We start from the raw sequence: 25,312 nt of genomic DNA on the forward strand, positions 1-25,312 counted from the left end.
GGAAGTTGTGACATGTCCCTCAGCTCCTATGTATAGGGAAAGCCAGGCACTGCCCCTGAAGCTCCTGGCCAATGGGAGCTGTGGAGCCGACGCTTGGGGTGGGAGCAGCGCACGGAGGTAGGGTAGGGAGCCAGCCCTGCTGTGGGCAGCCAACCAGACTTTTAACGGCCCAGTCAGCAGGGCTGACCGGAGCCGCCAGGGTCCTTTTTCGACCAGGCTTTCTGGTCAAAAACTGGACACCTAGCAACCCTACCCACGAGCCTGAGTCAGCTGACCCAGGCTCTGAGACGTGCTGCTGTGGATTTTATTTGCAAAGTAGACGTACCCTCAGTTCTCCTAGGTACATCCCGAATGGGACGGGGAATTGCTAGGGAGGCCACTTGTCTGATTTTATACCGGACGTTCCCCGTTTTGGCTGGTTTGTTCCCAGACCAGTAATGGGACAAAATCAGCTGTGGTTTTGTCCGGTATCAGACAGGGGGCGCCCTTTGCAAGAGTGCACCGCTCTGCCCCACCAGCGTGACCTCACACTGCATGCGTGTGAAATCATGCTGTCGGGGGCTGAGTCACGCGGGCGGAGGCAGGCCCACGCTGTTCCCAGAAGTGCTGCAATGTCTGAGATTCCAGGAACTCATGAGTGGCCACCTTAGGAATAATTGTACCAGGACAAGCCACCCGTACCAGTATAACCGCATCCCCACTGGGGGCTGTAGCGGTATAATTGCTTTGGTAAAAAAATAAACAAACAAACAACTGAAAGATGCCGCTAACCTACATGGTTATACCAGGACAACAACTGCTTAGACCAGGCCTCACCCTTTGCCCCATGGCATCCGCACACATTCCCCGGCAGTGAGTCACTGAGGAATGGCTGGTTCCAGGTTGCAGTGCCAGGTATCTGCGGAGAGGGAGGCGTGTCGGATGCTTCCCTGTGCAGTGAGAACCTGTTTGAGGGCAGGGTTCCTGAGGGGAAGGACACGGAGAGATTTTCTTCCCAGTCTCCCATTCCAGGCCGGTCCGGCAGCGTCACCTTCAAACAGGCTTGGTGCTCCGGGTCTATTGTTTACCAGCCTCTTTTCTCTCAGAGGGATAGAAGAAACCTTCCCCACTCCCGTGTGAAATCAACTAAGGTGGAAACAAACATGCATCTAAAGGTGAGTAGCTTCAGAGACCTTTGCAAATTATACGGCCATTCCCACGCCCCCTAAAATTCAGCTCCAAAGGGGACGGGGTAAGTGTTTATCAATAAGAGTGTCTCCCCTTCCCACATTTCCACCTTTTCTCCCTCCCCTCTGCTCAGGCTGTGCGTGGCCCCCTTCCCCCAGTCCAGAATTCCCTATTTCTCCCTTCCCCGCAATATCAGGGGCTCTGTCTTTGCCCCCATTCCCCCCTTTCCTCTCACCCCCCCCCTTTCCTCTTTCATCCATTCCAGAGTCCCCAGTTCTCTCCCCTATGGAAGGGGCTCTGTGTGTGTCCCCCTATCTCTCGTATTCTCCTCCGCTCAGTCCTGGGCCCTCCATTCTCTCCCCCATGCCAGAGGCTCTATTAATCATCCAGCCTTAAAAGTGTGCACTGGAGAGTGAAGCTGCCCCTAGGGAAGATCGGAAAGAGGGAAACTCCCCTGACTTTGCAGGCCAGAGCTTTCTCTTTGGGGAATCACTATCGGCAGAGGTCAGGGCCCATGAAGTGAGCATCTGTGTCAGGTAGCAGGTGTAAGCAGGGGAAGGCCCATCAGGCAGTTACTAAAAGTCAGGGTCTGACCCCCTCAGTCATGAGGAGCAGCACTTAGCCCCAGAGCGGCCCACTTACTGTCCTGAGATAGGGTACTACTCAGTGTATGGGAGGGGATCAGAGGCTGGCACTAGGTGGAGACTTACGCCCTTTTATGGTGTTTAGTGCCGACTGTCCCTGCAAAGGGGATAGTTACGTTCTGACCTAAAAATTAAAGGAGTACTTGTGGCACCTAAGAGACTAACAAATTTATTAGAGCATAAGCTTTCGTGAGCTACAGCCCACTTCATCGGATGCAATTGCATCCGATGAAGTGGGCTGTAGCTCACGAAAGCTTATGCTCTAATAAATTTGTTAGTCTCTAAGATGCCACAAATACTCCTTTTCTTTTTGCGAATACAGACTAACACGGCTGCTACTCTGAGTTCTGACCTAAGACAGCCTTGGCCTTTCCCCTGGGATTTTTCGTTCTTCTGCACTTTCTTTCCTCAACTATGGTATCATTTGGCCATTGCTATAGTGCCCTGATCCACCTGTCCAAGAAATGAACGGCAACGAGCAATTCTGCTGCATTTCACCCCAAAGGCGAGGTGGCAGAGGGAGCCCTGTACAGATTTGTGATGCCTTTTGTGATCTGTCAGCATGGAAGATCTCACATTCATTCCGGATATTATCTTTGTGTGCTGAACATCTGTCATGTGTCAGTTTCATCCCAGTTCTGTGACCAGCCCCTGTCCCCCTGGGCTAAGGGAGAGCAGATTGCTGGGTTCCCAGGGGTGGCTGGGTTGCGAACTATTGCTCTGTAATTCTAATGCTAGCAGAGCTCAAACACGACAGGAATGAGACCTGCAGATGTGTGGTTTCGTTTGCAGCTTTTACACCAGCACACACCACTCTCTGTTGCTCACCTGCCTACCTCCGAGTGGAAATAGGCAGTTCACAGGATCAGTATGTATGTGAAAAAGTGCATAGGGTGTGAAACAGAGCACAGAGTAAATGGTGTGGGTGTGAATTAGCACACTGGGTGAAATGTGTGGAGGCGAGTGTACATAGAACAACACAGCAAATGCAAACAATCATTCTTTAAGTTGGGGTTTTCAGAGAGCCCGTATAGAACTCAGTCACCCAACTCCCACTGACATTCAACAGGATTTGGGTGCCTGACTCCCTTAGGCTGCTTTGAAACTTCAGCGTAAACCATTGGCTCCTAGGAACTCTGTCTCCAGAGGGATCCCCTCGCACACAGCTGCTGGATCCTGGCTGTCTCAGCTGGAAAATAAGATCATTAGCGATCAGCTGGTGAAACAATGCAGCCTAGTGACTTAGGAAGTCACCCCCTCCAAAGCAGCAATCACTGCATGGAGCTCGGGCAGCACTATCTTGCTGGTTGCTTGTGTAGTTATGGATGGGGGCTTATGAAAAAACAGTTAAAGTAGCTACCAAACACAAGGGCTGTCTCTCTGGCTCGATGGAGCTGTGCACTGGTGGCAGCTTTGTTTCCTGTGTCCTGCAGTTTTAAATGAGTAGAATAAGCTAACTACTCTGCTGGAGCCAGCTGCCCTTTGCGGGGAGTCATCAGTATGCTGTACTCTGATCTGAAAGGCAGAACTGCTAGCAGTGCATCCCTTCCCCCAGCGTGGCCCAGGGCTCGGTGCAGGTGTGGTGATGGTTACAAGCCAAAATCCTGGCCTGAGCTGTGAGCCCACCACTCCCTAGGCCCCAGAGTGAGGCAGCCAGATATAGTAATGCCCCAGACAGAGGACTCAGCAAATGCTGCACAAACGTGATTCATAAATGAAACGGGTGATCCAGCCCATTACACACCTTCTTAAGCAATGAAATGAGGCCCGAGTGGGCAAAGCCCAGGGGAATTCAGCAGCAGGCGTGTGCAGCCCAGCTGATGAAGTGTGCAAGATCGGAACTCAAGCAGCTCAGTGAATTCAGCCTACGTGACCCCCTGGGCACAGGGAGTGGGGTGGGAAACCTCCCCTGCTAAAGGATGCCAGCTGCTCAGGGCTGGGCTTCTGCAGGCAGGCAGATCTAAGGAAGACCTAGCGCGCTTCTTTCTCAGTGCAGTGGTCACAGAAAGCACTGGCGGGCCCAGCTCAGCTCTGCAGCCATGGATCTCACTGCAAATGCCAGCTGAGAAAACAGCCACATCTTTCTGCGGCAGGGACAAGTGCCAGCTTCAGCATCTGATGACTTGCCCTCAAGGACCAGCCCAGCCAGAGAAGGCTGGGAATTACCAACAGGGCTCTTGTCCTCTCCACAAGCATGTGACTCCTGCTAGTGTCAATGGGCAGCTTGTCCAGAAGAGAACAGAGCCCTGTGGAGATCCTGCACCGAGAGGAAGGACGATGGCATGCAGCTCCTCCCGCAGCTTCCTGAGCAGTGCAGGGACTGGGCCTAATACTCTCTTCATAATACCTTGCTATGCAGAGCCCTGGCACCCGGAGCTCTCAAAGGAGGGCAAGATCAACAGCCCCTGGAAACATGTGGCATGGAAGGCACTTGCCCAAGGTTCCCCAGCAGGCCACTGGCAAAGCCAGGACTAGAATCCACATCTCCTGAGACCTAGTCCTCTCGCTACTAGATCACACTGCTTCTTATTGGAGGGGCAACTTGCAACTAGCCCAGGTAGGGGAGGATGCACGGACCCTCCCTCCCTTTCATCCCCCTACTGCAGCCCTTGAACCACTACAAGTTACATTCTTAATATCCCTTGGGCACTAGCCAAACCAAGCGTTCATTTGCCTACCCCCCCGCCTGTAAAACCTGAAGTGCCCAATCCTGCTCCAATAGATGTCAATGCAAAACTCACATTGGCTTAAACAGAGGGCAGGACTGTACCCAGAGGGCAGGGTTAGAGAAATTGATGCAACTGCCCAGCCAGCTGTAACCTGTTCCCACTCCAGGAAATACACTTTGGACATGCAAATTCCATTCAGAGCCGGAGCAGCCCACTGCACTGCAATAAGGAAATGCCCTGCAGCGACTCTCCCCTGACTGCTATCTGATCTGCTCTCTGGGCCTGTATTAAAGGAGGAAACCCCCTTCTGTGCTCAGGCAAAGGGTCCTCTCTGGAAACTCAGCCCATCCCCCACCCTGCCTTAAAGATTCACTGCTGCTACTCTGAAACAAAAGGCTGAGACACTCATATTTAGCTAAGGAAAATCCCGCTCCTGAGCACAGTTCATCTGCCCCCCTTTATTGCTACTTGTGACATTCGCACTGGAAAGGGCACATTGATCCAGGTGGTGGTGTCGCACGAGCACTCGTACGGCTGATAGTCACCACACACAGTGCCTGGTCCACGTGGGGATCTTTGCCTAACCGCCCCCCTGACACTTGTTTAAGGTTTAAGTAAAACGGGTTCACCCCCCCCCCACTCCCCCAATTACGTTTTATTTTGGTCAGCAGCTTGACGTGGTCCCTGGGGGACCAGAAGCACCTGTCCCCCTTCCTGCGAGGGTTCTCTCCTAGCCAACACTGCCTGGGCCTGTAACTTGCCAAGTCGGGTCAGATCGGCCAGAGCCGTGCAGAGCTTCCGGAGACAAACCTAACACCAGGTGAAACCTGCCTGATTTCATTAGGCAAATGAAATGCCATGAGGCCCATTGGAAAGGTCAGGGAAACTGAAAAAAATCATGGCAGCCAGCCAGCCACCATGAGTTAGCTACTGTGTGTAAAGCCACCCCCATGTCTGCAATGGGGACCGAGCCCAGCGCAGGACTACCCGGCCAGCTGTCAGCGTGGCCCAAGGTTCGGAGCGGGCGCCTCTAGATTCTGCACGGGGCCCGGGCTATTAAATGTGTTTAACAATGATCTGAGAAGGACTACAGGCCACATTAGCGGATGGCAGCGTGAGGGCAAAGAACACCCACTTCTCTCTCTGCCCGGTCAGAAAAGCATGCCCCATCTTAGCAGAGACCTGGCCAAGGCAACCCACTCCTTCCTGCCCCTCCAGGCCTCTTCACTGCAGCTCAGTAGGGGTAACACTTTCAAAAGTGCCTAAGTGGCTTAGGAGCAATACCCCCATTACTTAGGTACTGAACTCACTCAGCACTATGGCCTAGCTCCTCCAAAGCTCCTAAACAGTGAGGAATGGAAAGCTCCTTCAGGCAGTATAATAGACACCTCCTATCTGCTCAGCACCCCAGATCCCTGGGAGCTTCTCCAAGTGAAGTCACTTTCCCCGTGTTTGTTCCACAGGTGGAAGTGGCTGCCCAAATTCTGCTGGGCTTCGCCTTTTGTCAGACGTTCGGTGCCCACATTCCCTGCCGGGAGCCCTCCGATGCAGAGCTGGAATCCATGCTCAGCCGCCTTCTTGCTCCTGGAGTTAGCTTATTGGCTCCAATGGAGGATGTTTTACCTGACCAGGACCAGAAGTCGTGCCCTGTGAATGTCAGCCAGACCTCATCCCGCCTTCAAGACAGGAGCGCCTCCCCGTGGTCATACAGGTAAGTCGCAGACAGAGGAGTGAAGGGCATCTCAGCAAAGGTCACCTCTGGGTTCAGGCACTGCCACAGGGATCCAGAGCTTGGAACCCCCCCCCTTCTCCCTCTCCTCCCCACCCAATCCCCCCATCTCTCTCAGGTGTGGAGCTGCATTTCCTGAGTCAAACTGCATCCTCCTCATCCCCTGGAGATAGCGGATGGCTGGTTCTGCAGGGTTAATTATTACTCTCCTGGGCACTTCTAGAACGTGTCCCTCTTTCGACACATGCCAGGGGCACTCTCCACTCTGCAGTCAGCCACCCCATGGAGAAGGAAACAAACCAACACCTCTAAGCCCCGCCAGCAGCCACGTCCCCCTTGCTGGAGGCTCCACCCAGCAGCAGCTCAGGCTCACAGGGGCATTTTCTTATCTCAGGTAGTTCTGAAAATGGCAGCGGGGATAGAACTGCCATGCACCGCAGGCTCTAAGCTAGTTATGGCTGGTTAGTGACACTGTGGCATTTTGCCCCCTCTCTGTGCCTCAGTTTCCCCTCCTGTGAGCTCAATGTAATGCCGCCCAGCCACCAACAATCAGCTCCTGAATGTTGGTGCAGCACCTCACATGGCAGGTGTGGGAGGAGTAGCATTATTAACCCTTTCCGAACAGCTCAGCGAACCCCTAGCTGGAGTGCATTGGCCAGTGCTCAATTTTATTAGGTGACCTCATTAATCTGCTTTCTTCCAACAGGGTCAACGAAGACCCCCACCGGTACCCCCGGAGGGTGCTGGAAGCCTACTGCCTGTGTGAGGGCTGCCTGGTAGACAGGCAGGAGGACAGGTCTGTGCAGAGTGAGCCCTTTTACCAGGAGGTGCCCGTTCTGCAGAAATCCAGCCAGTGTGAGGCAGGCCAGTACGTTTACCAGCCCAGCCGCCTGCAAGTCGCTCAGTTTTGCATTTGCACGTTCCCTTGAGACAGGCAAAATGCTTTCACCTGTGGCCACCACCCTGCAGCCTGCGTCAGTGCCCCTGCCAACACAACACTGCCACTGTCATTCGGCGGGGGAGCGGAAGGAATGCTGGAGCCTTGTGAACCAGGGCTGGCTAGGGTACTATCCCTGGAGAAAGACAACAGTGATCTCACGGAGACCCACGTAACGGCCAGCACACTCACCATGCCCTCTGCTACTGTCATTCACCAGTGACACACTCTACAGAGGACTTTCCAATGGCCAGTCCCATTGCTAACCTGGTTTCCTCCTTGGGGAGATCTAGGCCACAGCCAGGTGGGACTGGCTGTTTTTCAGCTTTGCCGAGTGCTGCTAAGGCAGAGGGGACCTGCAGCCCATGGAGTTCCCAGGGCAGCTTGCAGCTAACCCCATTTATAATGCAGGCTGAGAGAGGTCCAGCCCACAAGGTGACAGGTCCACGTCAGGATGCTCCATCTTGATCCAGGGAGCGGATGCTCGATCAAGAAGGGGCTTCACATGCTGTGACCTGTCGTCTCTGTGAGCTGCACCTCCACGTTAAACAGAGGAGAACTGCAATCTGCTTTCCTGGAAGGGTGCAGCCCTCGAGCTCTGGGCAGGCTGCCCATGTGGTCCTTGGCCAGGCAATGGTTGAGTGCCCCGTTCATGGTCATACACAGCTTCAGAGAATACAAAGAGCAACCTGCCCCTCATTCGCTTCTCAAGGGTCCTGCAGAGAGGGGAGTTGCTTTGCTGGGATGGACGCGACCAGTGGATTCCACTCAGGATGATACTACGGGATGTGCTTGGTCTGCGGCACTGCTGTCGTCAGAAATGTGTTTGCAGCCTGAGGAGCCAGAGCAGAAGTGGAGCCAATGGGCTAACGCGCGTTAGAAGGTTAGCAACTGCCCAGCCCTTGGGAATGCTCAATTCATAGTCAGGTGCAATCAGACTATGCAGTCCTGCTGCTCTGTCTTTGGAGGCCTCCAGAAGGCAGGAGGGGGAGGCGGCTTCCTCCTACAGCGGGGGTCCATTGAACTGGGCTGCGAGGCAACATTGCACAGGGAGACCGTGTGGCTAATCCTCTCCACTAATAAATGTTACTCACCTTGCCACAGTACCTAGCTGTTGGTGGACACAACAGCTTCCGACTGAGTTTGTACCAGGCTGGCTGTACCCATGCTGTGTGTCTGCACCCACCTGCTCAGTGTTTAGCTAATGCTTCCGCAGCTCACCCTTGCCCAAGGCTGAGGCTGGCAGCAGGCTGGAGTCTGTGTACAGGCTACACCACTCTTCCTTTGCCGTGTGCCCAGGACCTGGCATGGCTAGTGCCACTCACTCCCTGCTTCCTGTCCTGCAGGACATCCCAGAATGCACTGCCCCACATGCTGCTGGCACCGCTCTCTGTGCTTGTCTCCTGCTGCGGCACTATGGGGTAGCTGCCCAGACTCTTGCCAGAATCCGTTTGCACCAGGGTATCGTGGGATCGGGCTGGGTGGGAACTCAGAAAAACAGCTTGGGACTGAAGTGGCTGCGTGTGCACAACTCAGCCATGTTTGTTGTGCCCAAGACGGACAAGAACTGGTTAAAAACCACAGTGGTATTTATGGGACGGACGGGACCTTAACTGCTGGTAACAGGCAGGTTCTCCCAGCAGAGACTCAGTTGGTAATGTGTTGGGAGAGGGGAGCCATTTAGGAGCAATGTGGAGCCCTTCCTGGTTCCCCAGCCAAGCCCTCGTGGAGGTTCATAAACCACCTGGCCAAAGTTTCCTCATTTTTCATGTTCCCAGTGTCCCGGCACTTCTAGGCTCCCGCCCGGGCAGGAGCAGCAGAAGAGGGGAATTACCAGGAGAATCCCAGCCTGGTCCTATTGCAGACCCAAGAAAATGTGTGGGCTCTAATTGCACCAGCAGCTACAAAGCTCGAGACACTGAATCCCCTAGTATGAAGCCTGACCTGCTTTTCATGAGCTTGCTTTCAACTCATCAGTCCTTATTGCCTCACCTCAGATGCAATTTAATGCCATTGTCCTTTTCACCAGGAGGCTGTGGATGGGGATAACCTGGAGATGGGAGACCCTCCATCACCGGAATGTGATTCCTCTAGGTTTGGATGGAAAGAGCCATTCGGGGGAGGTAGTAGTATTGTACCAAACTACTGCAGCGCTTTCATGTGCCATGGGAAGGCATTTTGTGCATGCTGTTAAAGGCTGATCAGCACTGTTGCGGAAGCTCACCGGCCCCTAAAGGCTGCCCTCTACAGAGAGAAGGCTGCTGTCATGCGATACACTCACCGCCTCCTTCTGGTTGCTCGGGGGATTAGCACTTTCCAGGTCCGATGCCCGCTTCTGCCACTGGTTGCATTCCCTGCTGCCTCCCTCTCACTCTCTGAGACTCTGGGTGCTCTCCCTTCGTGGCTTGGCCCTCCAGCCAAGTCACTAGGTGTTTTCCCCCTTCCAGGGTACCGGTCTTTCCGTACAACCTGTCTTCAGCAATCTTCCCATTTACTGCCCAGATGGTGCCACGTCTCCGGGGACGAGAAGGGGAATCCAGGCCCTCCCTCTACTCCAGGTTCCAGTTCTGGGACCCTCTACTCTGCAGCCAAGGTCTGCACCATCTTCCTGAGGCTTTTCCTACACCCTCTGCCCTAGGATTCCTTCCCTCTCGGATATCCAGAGAGCAGCAATAGGTGCTTCACTGCAGCCCCCTTCTGCTACCAGCTTCCTGGCTTTATCCTGCCCCATCTGTTCTTTCTCAGCTGGGCACTGTCATCATTCAGGGGATTAAGTGGGCCACCCAGTTCCCCTCAGCTGGGGCCTTGCTGGTGAATTGGCCCCTTCTCAGCTTCATTAACCCCTTCCAGGCTGGTGTCGGGTGCACACCCCACTCGCTTCCCCAGGGACGATAAAGCAGCAGGTAGCTGGCATGGTAGCAGAACAGTCCCTTGACAAATGCACAGCTTGGTTCACAGATACGGCCACCTCTTTGTACCAAGAGCTTCGTCTCCAAATTGAAAAGACAGTGAGATTCCCCCACCCTTTATAACATGAAGTATGCCGGTCTCTGAGGACCCCAGAAGACCTTTCCTAAGGGGGCGTGCACATTGGTTCAAGCCCAGCAGAGCATTCTGCTTTCTGTCCTGTGTAGCTTGGATGAGGGGAACCAGTTTGGCAGCTTCCGCACACCTTCCTTCCACCTGTTTCACTGCTGCTCCTCACACCCTGCCGTGGTGCCAGCAGCTACGTAGCCATCGGTTAGTGGGAGACTCCCACCTCAGCTCCATTTTGTTGTGCCAACTGGCCACCATGGGTTTGAATATGAGCCCCTAAGCCTCAGGGTGTTTTGTACTGATGCCCAGAAGAAACCCTTCCACCAGCTTCATCAGGATGGGAATCACAGGCTGTGGTGCTGACCACACCCTAGGTGCAGCCCAGTTCCCTCTGGCAACGTGAGTTCCCTGTGCCCGCTGTGTATTGGGGCACAGAAGTTAGGGAAGTGCAAATGCACAGGGCTAACACTGAAGAATCCAGCCCCACATGCCGTTCCCCAGGCCAGAGCCAGCATTAGAACCCAGAACTTCCTGCTGGCTGTCCCAGGGCACTAGGCCACATCTGCCTCCAAGGGGCGACCTCTCCCAGTGTTATACGACACAACACAGGATTGCAAAGGCATGCAGTGCCGTGACTCACTGGGGTTCTTCTGTGAGTCAACGCAGCTGAGAGGCCAGCGTCCTGAGTTACTGTACATCACAACGGAGCAGGTGTGTGGGTGAGTGAATCCAGACAATTCAGCTCACTCCACAGGTGCTGTTAGGTCACAGTCATTCCTCCCCTTGGGGTCAGGTGCAGGCCAGTTCCCTATGGATATTCTCCAGTGCTTTCTCCCTTTGGAGAGCATTCCACAGTCTGACGGATCTCACCACAGCTAATAAAGCCATTCAGCCCTAATTGTTGTTTCCCTTATGGTGAATGATCATTTTCCACAGGGTAAAAATCTCTTCTGTTCCCTGAGCCAACCCCCAGGGGAGGGCAGAGAGCAGCTCCAGGCCCTGGCCTAAATAAACACTATTAACCATCTCACATGGATCCAGTTACCTGCAGGAAGCCCACGGAGCAGAGGAGAGTTTCCTGCTGTCCAGGTCGCCCATGTGGCAGGATGTATTTGATAAAGAGTCACATTATCACCTGTCAGGGTGGTTTTTTCTAGGGCGGCAGGAGGCATTTCCAAAGGGATCCCCTCATCCCTGTAGCTCGCAGTCCCATCCAGGCCAGCCACCTTCTGGGTAAGCCCCCGATCACCCCAGCTCCAAGACTGGCCAGTGGGTTGCAGTGGTGGCACTGGTTTATGGGACTATTGATCTGGGAAGTCCTGTCCCCAGGCCACATTTACCACCCTCCTTGAAATAGAACGGCATCTGACCGGACTCGGCTCCGGGAGTGCTCCAGGGGCCACTCGCACAGCCTGCTCAGAGAGCTCCCAGCTAGCCAGGCAGAATCTGCAAGCAGCAGCCACAAACTGGGGCCAGGGAGCAGAGCGGAGAGGGCCCCCAGTGAGCACCCCCTGCCCACAACCCTCCAGGGTGTAACGTGGGGGCTGGTAGTGAGAGCTTCCTGGACTGCTCCCAGCTCTCAGTATATGATGGGAACCCAGGCAGGGTTCTAGAAAACCAAGAAAAATACCTTGCATTGCTCATAGGAGCACATGGGAAGCCAGGCTCCAGAGCACAGTGCCAGAACCCACCTAAGCAAGGGAGCAGCTGTACTGTGGCCTGCCTGGAGTTCCCAGGTGGGAGCTGTTTAGGGCTGCCCTATCTCCTGCAGACTCAGGGGGTGACAGACCTGCCCCAGGGCCCTGGTCTACTTCTGATCACAATGCCCCCAGGTGGCAGCCATCGCCCTCCATGGATGAGTTATTTGTATTCATTCCCATCAACACCCGCCTCCTGTCCTGTGAAGGACTGAGAGAGGGCAGTCAATTAGCCCTGCTTCCAGCTGCAGTGATGTCAGAGATCATTATCTGAGGTCAGGCCCCGGCATGACAGGGCCAGGCTCAGATGGAATCACTGTATAAATTACAATATTAGCTGCCAATGGTGTGTGACGCTCCCTGGGTGGCTGCTGGGCAGGGTCGACTTTGAAGCTGCTGAGCTGGGGAGCTGGCGAACCCTGAAAGCCAAGCTCAGCTGTCTCAGCAGCTGGGAGCTCCTTCTCTGGTGGACCTCAGCGCTGGTGAAGATGCGATTGATCCACAGAGCAGTAGCTATGGCAGGGGCAGGGGTATGGTGGGCTCACACATCTCACCCTCAGCCTAGCCTGGAAAAGACCAGCTCTCGCTAGCTTTGGCCTACTTGACAGGTGCCCTTAGTGAGCCCTTGGTCAGTGAGACAGGCAGGTACCAGGGGTACTGAAAGAAGTGGGATGCTCTTGGTCAGACCCCGCCAGAGTCTCCAAGAACAGGCAGGGCTCCCAGGTCACCCCCTGACATGCAAGCCTCTTGGATCCAGGACTAGCAGCAGGAGGCATCCTGCCATACCCTCCAGCTCTTTCCCCCAGCGTCGCACCTATCTTGCTCATCTACAATCCCAGGCTCAGTCAGGCTGGGAGATGGCAGACACCATCCTGTTGCCCATCAGGGGGAAGTCTGCGTGGTACTGCCTGAAGAGCTGAACTACTGCCCAGCACCCCAGATACGGCAGGACAGGACACCTCTCACTGCTGGTGTTTATCAGGGTTCATACCAGGCAGCTCAGAGAGGGGCAGTGCCAGCCTCAGGAGAGACTGGCCTGCCAGTCGCTGCTGTGCCAGTCTCAGTGAACCACAGCTGGCTTGCCAGTCACTGCTGTGCCAATCTCAGTGAACCACAGCTGGCCTGCCAGTCGCTGCTGTGAGTGAAGAGGCAGCATGGGAAGTGGTGCAGGCTGGGTGTGCCCTGGGTGATTCCCTAGAGCTAGTTGCATCACCTGTACAGCCACCTTCCTAGCACCCCTCCCATCCCACCAGGGCTGCAGCATGGGGCAGAAGCAATGGAAATGAACGGCTGGGCCGGGGAAAGGAATTCATTAGCACAAAGCCAGGGGCTGCAGCCCTGCCATAAGGCTTCCCAAGGGGAGGGAGGCTTATTACAAGCCCAGGCATTTCCGTGGCTCCAGCTGACCTTGAGATAAACCCACAGGAATCCGTGTGGGAGGCCAGCGGAGCAGGAAGAGGGTTGCAAAAGGCTCCCAGAACATGCTGGCAAGTGAATGGTGCAATGTCTGAGGTCAGAGAGGCCCTGCTGACCCTATGGCCTTCAGCAACGCACAGTGCCGGAGTGGGGCTGCGTTCTCCTAGTTCAGCGGTTCACAAACTGGGGGGCAGGACTACAAAGCGGGTCATGACCCTATTTTAATGAGGTCGCAGAGCTGGCGTTAGACTTGCTGGGGTCCGGGATGCAGCAGTAGTCTGAGCCCCACCACCCAGGGCTGAAGCTGAAGCCCGAGTGTTGTCAGAAGGAGGTCACAGTGCAATGAATTTTGAGAAGCCCTGACCTAGTTAATGGACCCTGCGGCAGAGCCTAGCTGCCTGTCACGTAGGCAGGGGCCATAAACCTGGCCATCTGATACCAGAGTCTGGGAACCTCCAGACTTGCCCCCTGGAGACACAATGAACAAAGGAGTCCCTCGGTGCAACATGCCTAGAGCCTGGTATTAACTGTCAGGCCCTGCCCTCTCGAGAGCAAATTGCGCCCCCGGGAGTTTGTGAGTGTCTGGCCATTCCCAGTGGAGCTGGGCCAGGGGCGGTCTCCATAGATCGTCAAGTTTCATTTCCAGTCTGGTCTGCAGGCTTGTGTTATTCCTGGGCCCGTGCCAGAGGCTCTAGGCCTGGCGAAGGCAGGTGCAGGAGGGGGTGGTGCTGGTGAAGCACTAGGGGGCGCTGTCTTGCACTGAGAGAACAGTGGCATTTCAGTGCAGGGGCCAAACTGAAAAATTCCTTGTAGTTCAAATCAAAACAGATTTGTTTTGGTTCACTTAGAAATGAAATGCAGATTTTGGTGGTTGTTTTTCCGTTCAGTTTGAGTAATTTTCTAGGTGTTTTTCACTCTTTTTGTTTTTAAAAATTAGCCTCATTTCTAACCAGAGACAAAGAGTCCAAATGTTTCCTTTTGAAATATTTCCAAATTGGTTTTTTTCAGGTTTTTTAAGCCAAAGCCACTTGCTGAATCTGAACCGAGCCAGTGACTAGTGTTGCCACCTCCAAAATGCATTTTCCAGCAACTTTATTATATGCTGAAGAGATTGCCCCCACCTGTCTGTCATCCCTTTGAGTCAGTAATAAACCACGGCTCCAGCACTGTGTTCCTGGAGGGCCTCTTGCTCAGCTGAGCCCTAACACTGAGGCCCTGACCCACTGATAGTTATCAGTGAGATCAGGGTACTTTAAGAAAGAATATACGAGTTAACCTCACATTCTAGCCAGGTTCCTTTGGGGATAATTGCACACCCCCAACCTAAAGTGCCCTTGTGTTTTTCATTGCATACCACTATTTTCTTTTCCTGTCCTAAGCCATTGTTGCTGTGACACTGTGTTTCACACGAGAGGCGACTGCATTACAACAGGGGATAACGTGGAAGCTCATTTATACTTTGCAAAGCATCCTTTAGGTTGAGTGCGCCATGGAAATGGAAAACGTTACTTCTATGGTTGTCGGAGATAAGGAAGGGAACAGGCAGACTCGCTAGAGCCATGGCATCGGACAAACAAGGGAAGAAGCGCCGTTCTTCTATTTAACCAGGCTCCTGATCCAGGGATTTGCAGTGATCGGGGAGTGCGGTGCTGCTAAATGGAGGAAAGAAGGAGACACATTTGCTGTCAGGCTTGCCCCATGGGCCTTCACCTCAGCACTGCTGGGCAATAATGCAAATGGGGAAACCCGGGTGCACTTTATGAGCCTATTCTGAGCCCAGCTGGGAGAGGAGGACAGCCTCCAGTGTCAGAGTTATGCATTTAAACATTAACTCCATCCCTGCTGAAGTACCGTGAGGACAGACAAGGGTGAACTGTGAACATTGCCCTGCCTGGCTAAGAATTGCTCACGCCCTAGTTTATTGCCCCATGAGCCCTGCTGTGTTCCCTGTCTGTCTCATCCAGTTCTTAGGTCTTGTCCTCTACACTGTAAGCTCCTTGGGACAGGGGACTGTCCTCTTCTATATTTATGCAGTGCCTGGGACAGCGGGGGACAGCCTGGCTGATCTCTAGTCATACGTACACTATAAACATTAATTAGAAACAACAAAACCCTGATGATGTGAAACTGCAGCTCCATTGAGGGTTAAAGTTTTACCCCAATTCTACATTTGTCTAATCTAGATTGATATTTGTTAGAGTTCAAGAAGCAATACACAACTAATCATTTGTCCCAGGAACTTCCCCTACTTTGCTGTTGGACAATTGCTCATAAACAAATTGCCAAAGTCCTAGAAATAGCCATTATCCAAAAACTATCTGCACATTTCTTCAACCAGTGATTCTTCCTCTGCAGGCCATCTGTGAACAGTTCCATGTGGACATCCAGAATTCCTGTCATGTGGCACTGGTTCTGTTCCCTGAGTGGCTAACATATGTAACAAACCCATATTGTGCCCACATGAAAATTTTACATCCCAATCTCTGCACAGTTTAGAGTTGGTTTGGGTGGATTCTCAAGCAGTGGCACTTTAAGGGGGCGGGGTGTTTGAGCTGGCAAAGCGAAATTCATTCTGTATTCAAACAGTTCTCCACAGCTAATGTCCCCCGCGGTCTCCTGACAGCACGCGGGTTGACGGTGACGCTGTGTGCAGGCAAGTAAAAAGCTCACGCTGACACTAGTCTGACTCGTGAGGAAGTGACAGACTCACACACCTCTCCAATCATCTCTCTCCTTCACTGCTTCAGCAACCCAGGCACCATTGTCACGATTTGTCTAGCAGCCGGTCTCCCCGAGGGGCAGATCACTGGAAGGGCCAAAGGACAAACCGTATACAGCCAACAGACAGCGGAGCCTTCCGGGTTTGGCTGAATAAGCCCCGAGAAACAACTGGGCACTAGCGGCTTCTGAGCCGAGAGGAGGGAAGGAAAGGGCTGAAAATTCGAGGCGGTCACTGTTGATGTTCTTGTCTGCAATCACCTGCACCGTATCAAATGGAAGGAGCACAATTAGAAGGGTGCTCCAAGAGGCCAGAGCAGTGACTTGGCTGCGTTGATTACAGGTACTTTCCAAAATTAAAACTTTCCCTCTGCATAAGCTGCTGTATTGGAGAACTTCAACTCTGCAGGCTTTTACTCTGGAAAGCGGGCAGCCTCATTAAAGCAGAGAGCAGAACGGCTGCTTTGGTGAATGGTGTACGCAACATATACCATTAACAAAGATCTGGGATTACTCAAGAGATGGGCTTGGTAATGAACATGCAGAACTTGTTTGAACCAACTGCCACCCTGGCTCTCGCAACACGTATTACATACATTATTTCTAATGATATATTTGCCTCAGAAACAGCTGGTGGGGCCATCACTGAGCCATAGTCCTAACTGCTTATTATGAACTATTTCTATTTTCTATCTAAGGTGCTGACACGGCGCACCTCGCACATGAGTTATCTCAGGGATGGTCTCTGGCCTGTTATACAAGAGGTCAGGCTAGGGGCCACAGTGGGTGTTTCTGTCCTCATAATCTATGAATCTTTAATGGTTTTATCCCCACAACACCCGCTTGAGGTAGGGAAGTGCAATGACCCTCATTGTACAGATGGAGAACTGAGGCCCAGAAGTCATACACAAAGTCTGTGACAGATCTGAACGCAGGTCTCCCATGTCCACTGCCACCCTAACCGCTGGACTTCCTTACTGCACTGCCTTGATGCCGAGTGGTGCTGTACACACACAACACACCACACACACACACACACACACACACAATCAAAGGCAGTTTCTGCCATAGAGAGCTTACAATCTAAATAGGCAAGAAAGATCAAAGAAGCAATATTCTTCCCATTCTGTCTGTTGGGAAACTAAGGCACAGAGCAGTTAAGTGACTTGCCCTAGGTCACCAGGAAGTTGGCACCTGGGTCAGGAACAGAACCCAGAACTCCTGTACCTCAATCCAGTGCTGAAACCACACGCCCACCCTTTCCCTGCTGGTGGGGCTAAGGCCAACAACAACCTGCAATGGGATTTCTATGGGCCCAGTCAAAAGGAGGTAGGATACAAGCAAGATGAAAGGCAGTTAGAGTCTGAGTACAGCTGCTGCTAGGAAATCTTTACAATAATGGCTAGATCCAGGGATTAAGAAGGTGAGATGGGTGCTGGTCCAATCAGGCCCAGCTCAGGAGCAATTTAGGGCCATATATTCAGAGCTGTGCACAATTGCAGGGCTAGCTAACATGCTTATGCTAATTAGGGACACAAGGTGGGCAAGGTAATGTCTTTTATTGGACCAATGCCTGATGGTGAAAGAGACCAGCTTTCAAGCCACACAAAGCTCTTCTGCAGGTCTGGGTAAGCGAGTGCGCACTTCTGGTCCCAAACGATGTCACACTGGTGGCAGTCTGTGAACTGAACCTAGCAGGCATCACACCAAACCATTACAGCACCTGTCATCCTTGGGGTGTGTCTGGAGAGGCCAAGGACCAACCATGCAAAGGAGACTGAACTGGTGTTTAAGCCCTAGAGGTGGCAGGACTTAGGTATGTTAGGTGGAATAGAGGAAGCCCGTAGGCAGATGAGAATTAAGGTAGGATCCCATGCGAGAACTGGCCAGGTTTGCACCTCTGTAGTTTGACAGGTAGGAAGTCCAGTGTAACTTTCACACTTGTAAGGGCAAATAGAGGAGTGAATTATATTTGCAGTGGGTCAAGAAGTTGCCTGTGGAAATGGATCCAACTCAACCTTTTATTATGCGTTATTCTGCACTGGAGTCTCCAAAGATGTGGATGCTCAGATAGGAGCAGCTGCTGCCGTGTTTCCAGTCCTTCAGCAGGCTCTGTGAAGACGCTGTGACATCAGGCTTGCTACAAAGCTGCACATCTACGGAATCACAGTTATGCCAACTGTCTTTATTGCATGGCAATGAAACATGGGCACTGAGAAAGGCTGAAGAGTGGCTAATTGACATTTTCAATTCTCATAGTCTTTGTCAGCTGCTCTGTATGAAGTGGAAGGACACACTCGGCACTGAGGATATTTGTAGCAGAACCCTGTAACTACCTCCATCAGCACTGGTTTAGTTTTGGCAGTTTTCTTCATATGGACATATTAGGATGGAAGACCAACAAATTACAAGGGTGTTTACCAAGGAATGCTGCTACACGGCCAGTGATCATGTGGTTGCCAAAAGCTTTGGTGTCGTAATAAGTTTGCCAGCAATGAACAAACGGAATATCCAGCCAGACCACTTTCAGGACTTAACTAGGGATCATTCCGGGTGGCAGCATTGGCCAGCAGCCTGCCAGAGGTCCAGCACTGAAGCTCAGTGGAACATAGGCTGGGTACTGATGGTGGGCTTTTTGCAGCTCATAAGATCCCCCTTTGGATGCCAAAGAGTATTCTCTCAGCAACCACGGTGGAGCGGTACCTGCTTCCACCTCCATATGGTGCCGGAGTTCTGGGAACCAGTCGTGTGCCGGAGATCGAGATGCTGGGATCAGGTGGGGCCTGCCCCTAGATGGTGCCAGGTGCCCAACGTACCTTGTTCCCTCCTGCTTCCGGAGCTCGTAGATGCCCCATTGGGCAGGACCAGGAGAGAAAGTCCCTAGCTACCTGAAAAGCCTCTGGGGTCGAAGGTAATATGTCTGCTGGCACCACAATGCAGGCTTCCTGGTGTCGGCAGAGGGTCTCTCACTGGGCTCAATGCCCTACTGTAAAGTCGATGTTGCTGACGCAGGTCTGGGAGTAGAAGAGCGGCCCAGCATGGGTCTCACTAAACTGCATTCTCCCTGCTTGACTCTCTTCCACACTGATGAGCGTTCTCTCCCCATGTGCTGCTTCTAATGCTTCTTCCTCGGAGAGGGAGAACGGTGCCAGGGAAACGCTTTGCACTAATGCTCAAGTACTCGGGGCTGAATCAGAGTGGTTTGGCTCTGAGACAGGTCTGAGCGGCTTGCATGCGGACAGCAGTCAGTCTGATGTTTGGTGCACAGTCTGAAGTCCCGACAGATCTGGCACTTGTGCTTCGTGCGCATTTCGCCCAGGCACTTGAAGCAGCCCAAGTGCGGGTCACCCAGCACAGGCTTGCCACAGGAGGCATAAGGCTTGAAGCCCAGAGCATGCCCGGCCCCTGGGGCAAGGCCCCTTTACGATAGGAACTATTTACACTAACTATACACTACATTATGATAACTGCAAATGTAGAAAAAGTCCAAAAGCCACTAGGAAGAAGCCCTGCCAAACAAGAAGGGGTGATCCAGCAACCTTCATAGGCAGTAAGCAGTAATTGAGATGGTGCGGGGCCGGCAGTGCACCTTATACCAGCGTGTTAAGTGCACAGCTCCAGAGGGTGCTAGAGCCTGCCCAATGGATACTACTAAGGGAAAAATCTCCGGCAACGGTGCATGTGGTACACATACGCCTAGCATGGAATGGTCACGGGCAAGACTCGCCGAAGAACCATTCACAGCAGTAGCCAGTGCCTTTCTGCTGAATGCGTAGAAGAAATGTGGATCACAGACCACATGCCATGGTGAGAGAAGGTATAGCAGGCTGGCCAGAAGTTTCTTGTTGACGAGCAGGCTTATTTGCTCTTTGGACAATTTGGGTTGCCTCACAATTAAAGAGCTAGCAAGAGAATGAGCCTACAGCAGGAACGAGCACTGCACTCATTCTAGAAAACGCAACAGCTTAACATTCAGACTTAATCCAAGAATAGATGCAAATTCACACTTAGAATCTGTGATTAGAGCAAATTATGGTCTAAGGTTTTACCGTTGTGAATAATGCATTAAAATGCATTCCGCCCAGCAGGGTAAAACACTGGCTGCCAAATACAAATGCATGTTTTTCTCCACGTTTAGAATTTAATTTAAACAAATTAGTTGTTGGTAAAAATTGCCCAACAGAGCCCTGGAGGCTGAAATCCTGGGATTATGCAGCATGTAAGAACAGCAGAGACAGCTATCCAAATCTCCAGACTGAACCTCAGCCATGGCTGGAATATGTGCCAAGATGGAGAGCATGCAAAGGTGATGATTGTGGCCTCCCAAATCCTCTCCTGTAATATCAGATAGAGAAGTTATTGTTCACTTCCTGTCCTAAACAGCAGCACACCATCATTAGGTGCGCACTGTTAGATGTGTTCCACTCCAGACACAATCACATTTCAGGAGCGATGTACTCCATATGCAATACAGTCCATGGGGATCAGGTCTTCTGACTGCAAAAAACTGTAATGTAAGGAATTATTTATCTGAAATGTCCCATCACCTTGCAACCACATCCCATTCTGGAATGCAGGTACTTATTGTAATTATTTACAGTAGCTTCTAGACATCCCAACCAACATAAGTGCTCCAGCATGAAAAGCACTGTATGTACACAGGAAGAGACGTTCATTGCCCTCAAGAGTTTATATTCTAAATAGACAAGGCAGTCAACCATGGGAGAAAAGAAGATCTACATAAAAAGCAAAAAAGAGAGTCACAGATTCCAAGGCCAGAAGGGACCATTGTGATCATCTACTGACCTCCTGTATAGCACAGGCCAGAGAACTTCCCCCAAATAATTTCTAGAGCAGATCTTTTAGAAAAACATCCAATCTTGATTTAAAAAGTTATGGAGAATCCACCACACACCGTGGTAAATTGTTCCAATGGTTAACTGGGCTCATCTGGGATTTGAACCCAGGATCCCTTGCACTCAAAGCAAGAATCATATAATATCATAGCAAGAAGCACCTCTTTGCAAAGCTCTCTGCAGCACCTCACTGCAGTCAAAGGTGAGGAACTGAGGATCAGCAAGATGAAGTGACTTGCCAGTCCCTTCTTTTGGGTAACAATGGACCTCCATCCCAGCAGGAATCTGGCATCCTCGCTTTCTGCTAATTACTTAAGAAAATATCAGATTGTGAAACTAAAGCGACTGAAAATGTTATTTGTCCCAGAGAAACCAATTTGTGCCAAGCTGTAAGCAGCAATTTTTCTTCTAAATGTTAGTTGCTCCTCCTCAACACTGAGACTTCAGCAGGTTGAATATGACAGTAAATCTGGGGAGACGGGGGGAAGGAATTTTATATTAGATCACTGGAATTTGGGGCTAGAGAATATCCTTTGCAATAAACATCTTGGCTTGAGTACCAAAATTAAACCACTTAAAAAACCCCCTCTGTGCATGACTCAGGTTGGAATTCTGCATTCGTATTGACTTTGGGGATTCATTTTGGGCTCCATGCATGTGCCAGAAGATTGTCATGGCTGCCTGGTTTCTCAGCTTTGAAGTGGACATATTGCTTTCATTTCTCACAACCCTTATTAGCCATGACTTTTATCATGACTATGAGGCACTGTTCCTACAGAAACCTCAAAGAATCTAAGCCTGTTGCACGTATCATGATAAAATTCTATTCCCTTTGAGAGATGAAGGAGGAATGGTAAGATGAATATAGTCTTTTTATTGACTACTTTGAGTAGAACAAACTAAATACATCTGTAACAGTTTGGGTTCCTTTATACAGTACATTAAATAAGTTATGCATGGGAATTAAGTAACAAATTCCTATTACAGAATTAAATGACAAAAAATATAGAAAACTCATTCAACAAGTCTTCCCATACCAGAATTTCACATTTATCATTCCATGTTTAAAAAAAAATCATTCTAATCATGACTGTTAGTATTTCATTTATTTACATTGGGGTTAATTTTATTTTAATACATAGAGAGCCATTGAAGTTGAATGAAAACTATGGAAGACTGTCTATTTACAAATAATTCCTTAGAGCACTGTATTGCTCTCATCCTTTTTAGGGTCTGATCTTAGTGATTGCCCTTAGGCAAATAACTTCAGTATTGGTAGCTAAATACAGAGGATACTACAAACATTGAGGCAATGTTATTTAGTTAGTGGAGGCAAAGGTTTTCACAGGTTACCACTATACCAAGAGGGTCCTTAATCAAACCTCCCATTGGGTGCATTGACTGAGTAAGGACTGCAGAATCCAGTCCTCTGTTATGAAGGATATTTTCATGAAAATCACGTACTCTGTGGCTTCTCTCTGTTCCTTATCAACCCAGTACAATGCTGATGGGTATGGATCATCACTGGAAAGGTCTGATAGTTTAAGAGAACAGGAGGACTTTGGAGGGATTTCACCCCTGAGATGCTGTTTCTGCAGAAATATCCTGATAGCAGTAGCGAATGAAGGGAACAGAGATGAGAACCTTACACAGAATAGGAATTGTTTGCAAATAGGTTTCCATTATCCAGGAGGCATCAGCTGTTCTCTGAGATTAATACAGATGGTTATGGAACAGCCTCAACCCCAGAGATGGCCCCAGCTCTTGTACTTGAGGCAGGTATACACAGCCATGGAGAAGGACTTCAGACAAGTAAGGAATACTGCCAACAACTATCTCTGCACCTTGCAATCCTGATCTGTTCTTCCTTTAAGAAGCAGAAGAGTCTGTACCAGAGAAGCAGCTCTTTCATCTATCTGCAATCTGTATCTACAGGCCATGACTGAGTCCGGGCTCCAAAGCGTGGTAGTAACCATCTCTCACAGGGCAAAAACTAGAGATTCTTAATATGGAATTTTGGCAATGAGAAGATTTTTGCCTGTGAGCTAAAACTTTTAAGACATGTGAGTTAACCACTTCATTACTGGAGACTGCAGTTTCCAAATTATGCTGCCTAAGGACCACAGCCAGATCAATGAGCTAACCTGCTCTTGTTACCGTGGCATATCAACAACATCCAGTCGACAGCAAGCCCGTTCCCATCGCTAGCCCAAGGAATAGTAAATTACATCTTCATTATCAGCTGCCATTTTAAAAAGTGACCAAATAATTTAGAAATTTTTGCCTTGTTTGGCTCTAATCCAAAGATCACAGAAGAATCAGAGTCTCAAAAACAAAACCTCAGTGAAGGGCCAATACTCTAGCCCTTATTCATGTGCAGCATGAGAAGTCAGTGGGACTCCCAAAGCGAGCATGCTCCGATTCCTGTTGCATTAGCTGCACATATAACAAGCTCTTAAGGGACTCATAAAATAAGTTCTTCTAGGCAAACTCTGTTTCTCTGCATGCACCAAACCAATCCTCCCCTCTGGACCAGATTAGAACATTACCTTCAGGCCCAACCAGCCTACTAATAGCCAGTTCAGCATGCCACAACCCAACTAGATTGCATCCTTCTGAGCAGTTATCTATAGACCGGCTTTAAATGATGGACAAGATGATATACATTGGTTTATAAATGCACTGCTAGTGAATTCTGTCATCTAGAGCAGTGCAACCAGGTGCTTTGATAGGGTTGCCCTTCTCTGCATGGAATATAGGTCTGGAACCAAGAGTTCAGCACACAACAGAGCTCTGGTAATCTCATTTAGGCTTGGATGTTTAAAAAATTGACATTAGTTGCAAAATTCTGAAACTTTTTTTAAAATCGTTGCGCCAACATGCTTGGAAAGAACAGGCTGTAAATGATTCATTGCAATCGTGTGGAGGAGATTCACAGGGTGAAAACAAAGTCAACAAATCTAAAACTAAGAGTTTCCATGCAGTGGAAAAATCTTTCCTGCACAGTGAAGTAACCCAATCCAGCCTGTGGGGCAACAGGCCACAATGAAAGGTCGAGATTTGGTCTGAAATATTCAGCACACAAGGAGAGCGGAGGCTCCTAACCAAGCTGATTGATAAACAATGGACTGTCCAGTTAGAGAACAGGGTTTAAAATGGGCCATATAAAAAAGATCAACTGTTCCCGCTCCGCACGGAGATTTGTTTAGCTTCGCTCCTCAACAGAACACAATTCTCCGCTCCTCCAGGGAATGCCCAACCCCTGCAATCCCCGTGAGTCACTTTGCAGCTCAGACGTGAGGAAAAGCAGACATCTGTAACCAAGAAACTGTTTATTTCTCATTATGCTGGAGAATGAGAAGTTCTCCCGAGGAAAATCAGTTCGGGTGAACAGTTCATTGCAGAGAGTTAGGAAGTACAGAGCCAACTGGGAAGAAGAAAAATATGTATCTGATGAAAGAGGAGGAGCAGCGAGTTGTATGGGGAGGCTGCTTGGGCATCCAGCGGAAAGAACACCACACTTCATCCTTGGATACTGCGTGCTGCTCTCCTGGAGTCTCGTGCATGTCAGCGCAGGACATGGGAACTCCTTCCCAAAGAAGTTCAATTAAAACAAAGAGGAAGAGGCCATAGTCCTGAAGGTCCAAGTGACGTGCTCTCTGGCGCCAAGACTTAAAAGCGAGCAGTGTTGAGGTCCCCTTGGCAAGGCTGGCATGTGGTTCTTAACAACTGCTGATGGATTATAATGAAATGGAAAAAACCTCACAAAGATTAGCTGGAGCATCAGGGCTCTAGAGTAGCCGGTGGACTTTTTACACCTTCTGTGGAACGTAAGTGTATTTTAGGTTTAAAAACAGGAAAAATGTATAAAACCTACTGAACTGAATGGAAAGATTTAGAGTCCATTAGTGTCTATTGTTGTCACGGAAGCTGGGGTAGAGGATCGGGAGGTCGTTGCAGAGGTCTTCTCTAGGGCAGGACTTGGAACCCCATCAGCTGGTTTGGTGGCGGCTGCTGCTGCCAATCGCCCTGATGGCAGGGAAAGCGGCTTGGCCTGGCTGTGTAACCCTTGTCCGCAGATCCGATGATGTCTCTCCCAGTCTTTGTGCTGGCAGAAAGAACCACAGTACCGGGCAATGTTGCATCCGCTGCACGTCTCACTGGCTTTGCGACCGCAGTTCCAACAGCTCTGCAAAACAGAAAACACTTGACTTTAAAATATATTTCCCGAGGACGTTAATATAGTTTGGAGGGCAGCAAGACAGGGCTTACTAGGCATTTGCAGGATTTGCAGGCACTGCTTTGTCCCAGAAAAAATAAATGTAAAAAAAAATCCATCACTTCTAGCCCTTTCACACACATTCTAGCCAGGGAACAGACCATGCCTCTGTGCTAGAATGACAACAACCAGCCAGACTGTACCCAACTGACATTCCACCCCAA

General features: G+C 50.7%; 2 protein-coding genes across 6 annotated transcripts in view; one reads left to right on the top strand and one right to left on the bottom strand.

Annotated features, from left to right (window-relative positions):
- Positions 1-952: 952 nt before the first annotated feature.
- LOC119842426 (interleukin-17D-like) lies at positions 953-11,077 on the top strand. Its single transcript, XM_038370545.2, has 3 exons — positions 953-1,154; positions 5,944-6,191; positions 6,916-11,077. The coding sequence occupies exons 1-3, from the start codon at positions 1,143-1,145 to the stop codon at positions 7,136-7,138; spliced, it is 483 nt and encodes a 160-aa protein (XP_038226473.1). The 5' UTR covers positions 953-1,142; the 3' UTR covers positions 7,139-11,077.
- Positions 11,078-21,723: 10,646 nt separating this feature from the next.
- The window catches only part of CBFA2T2 (CBFA2/RUNX1 partner transcriptional co-repressor 2), a 103,878-nt gene continuing 100,289 nt past the window's right edge, over positions 21,724-25,312 (bottom strand). For all 5 annotated transcript variants that reach the window (XM_043495686.1, XM_038369930.2, XM_043495685.1 and 2 more), the window contains one exon: positions 21,724-25,058. In XM_043495686.1, the coding sequence (XP_043351621.1) occupies positions 24,765-25,058 (294 nt within the window). In that variant the 3' untranslated portion in view covers positions 21,724-24,764. The remainder of the gene's footprint in view (positions 25,059-25,312) is intronic.

This window comes from Dermochelys coriacea, chromosome 13 (assembly GCF_009764565.3).
Source record: "Dermochelys coriacea isolate rDerCor1 chromosome 13, rDerCor1.pri.v4, whole genome shotgun sequence".
Classification (NCBI taxonomy): Eukaryota; Metazoa; Chordata; order Testudines; family Dermochelyidae; genus Dermochelys; species Dermochelys coriacea.

Coding starts and splice junctions, on each gene's coding strand:
- LOC119842426 (XM_038370545.2), top strand. Junction 6,192..6,915: donor GCCTCCCCGTGGTCATACAG/GTAAGTCGCAGA, acceptor TTCTTCCAACAG/GGTCAACGAAGACCCCCACC.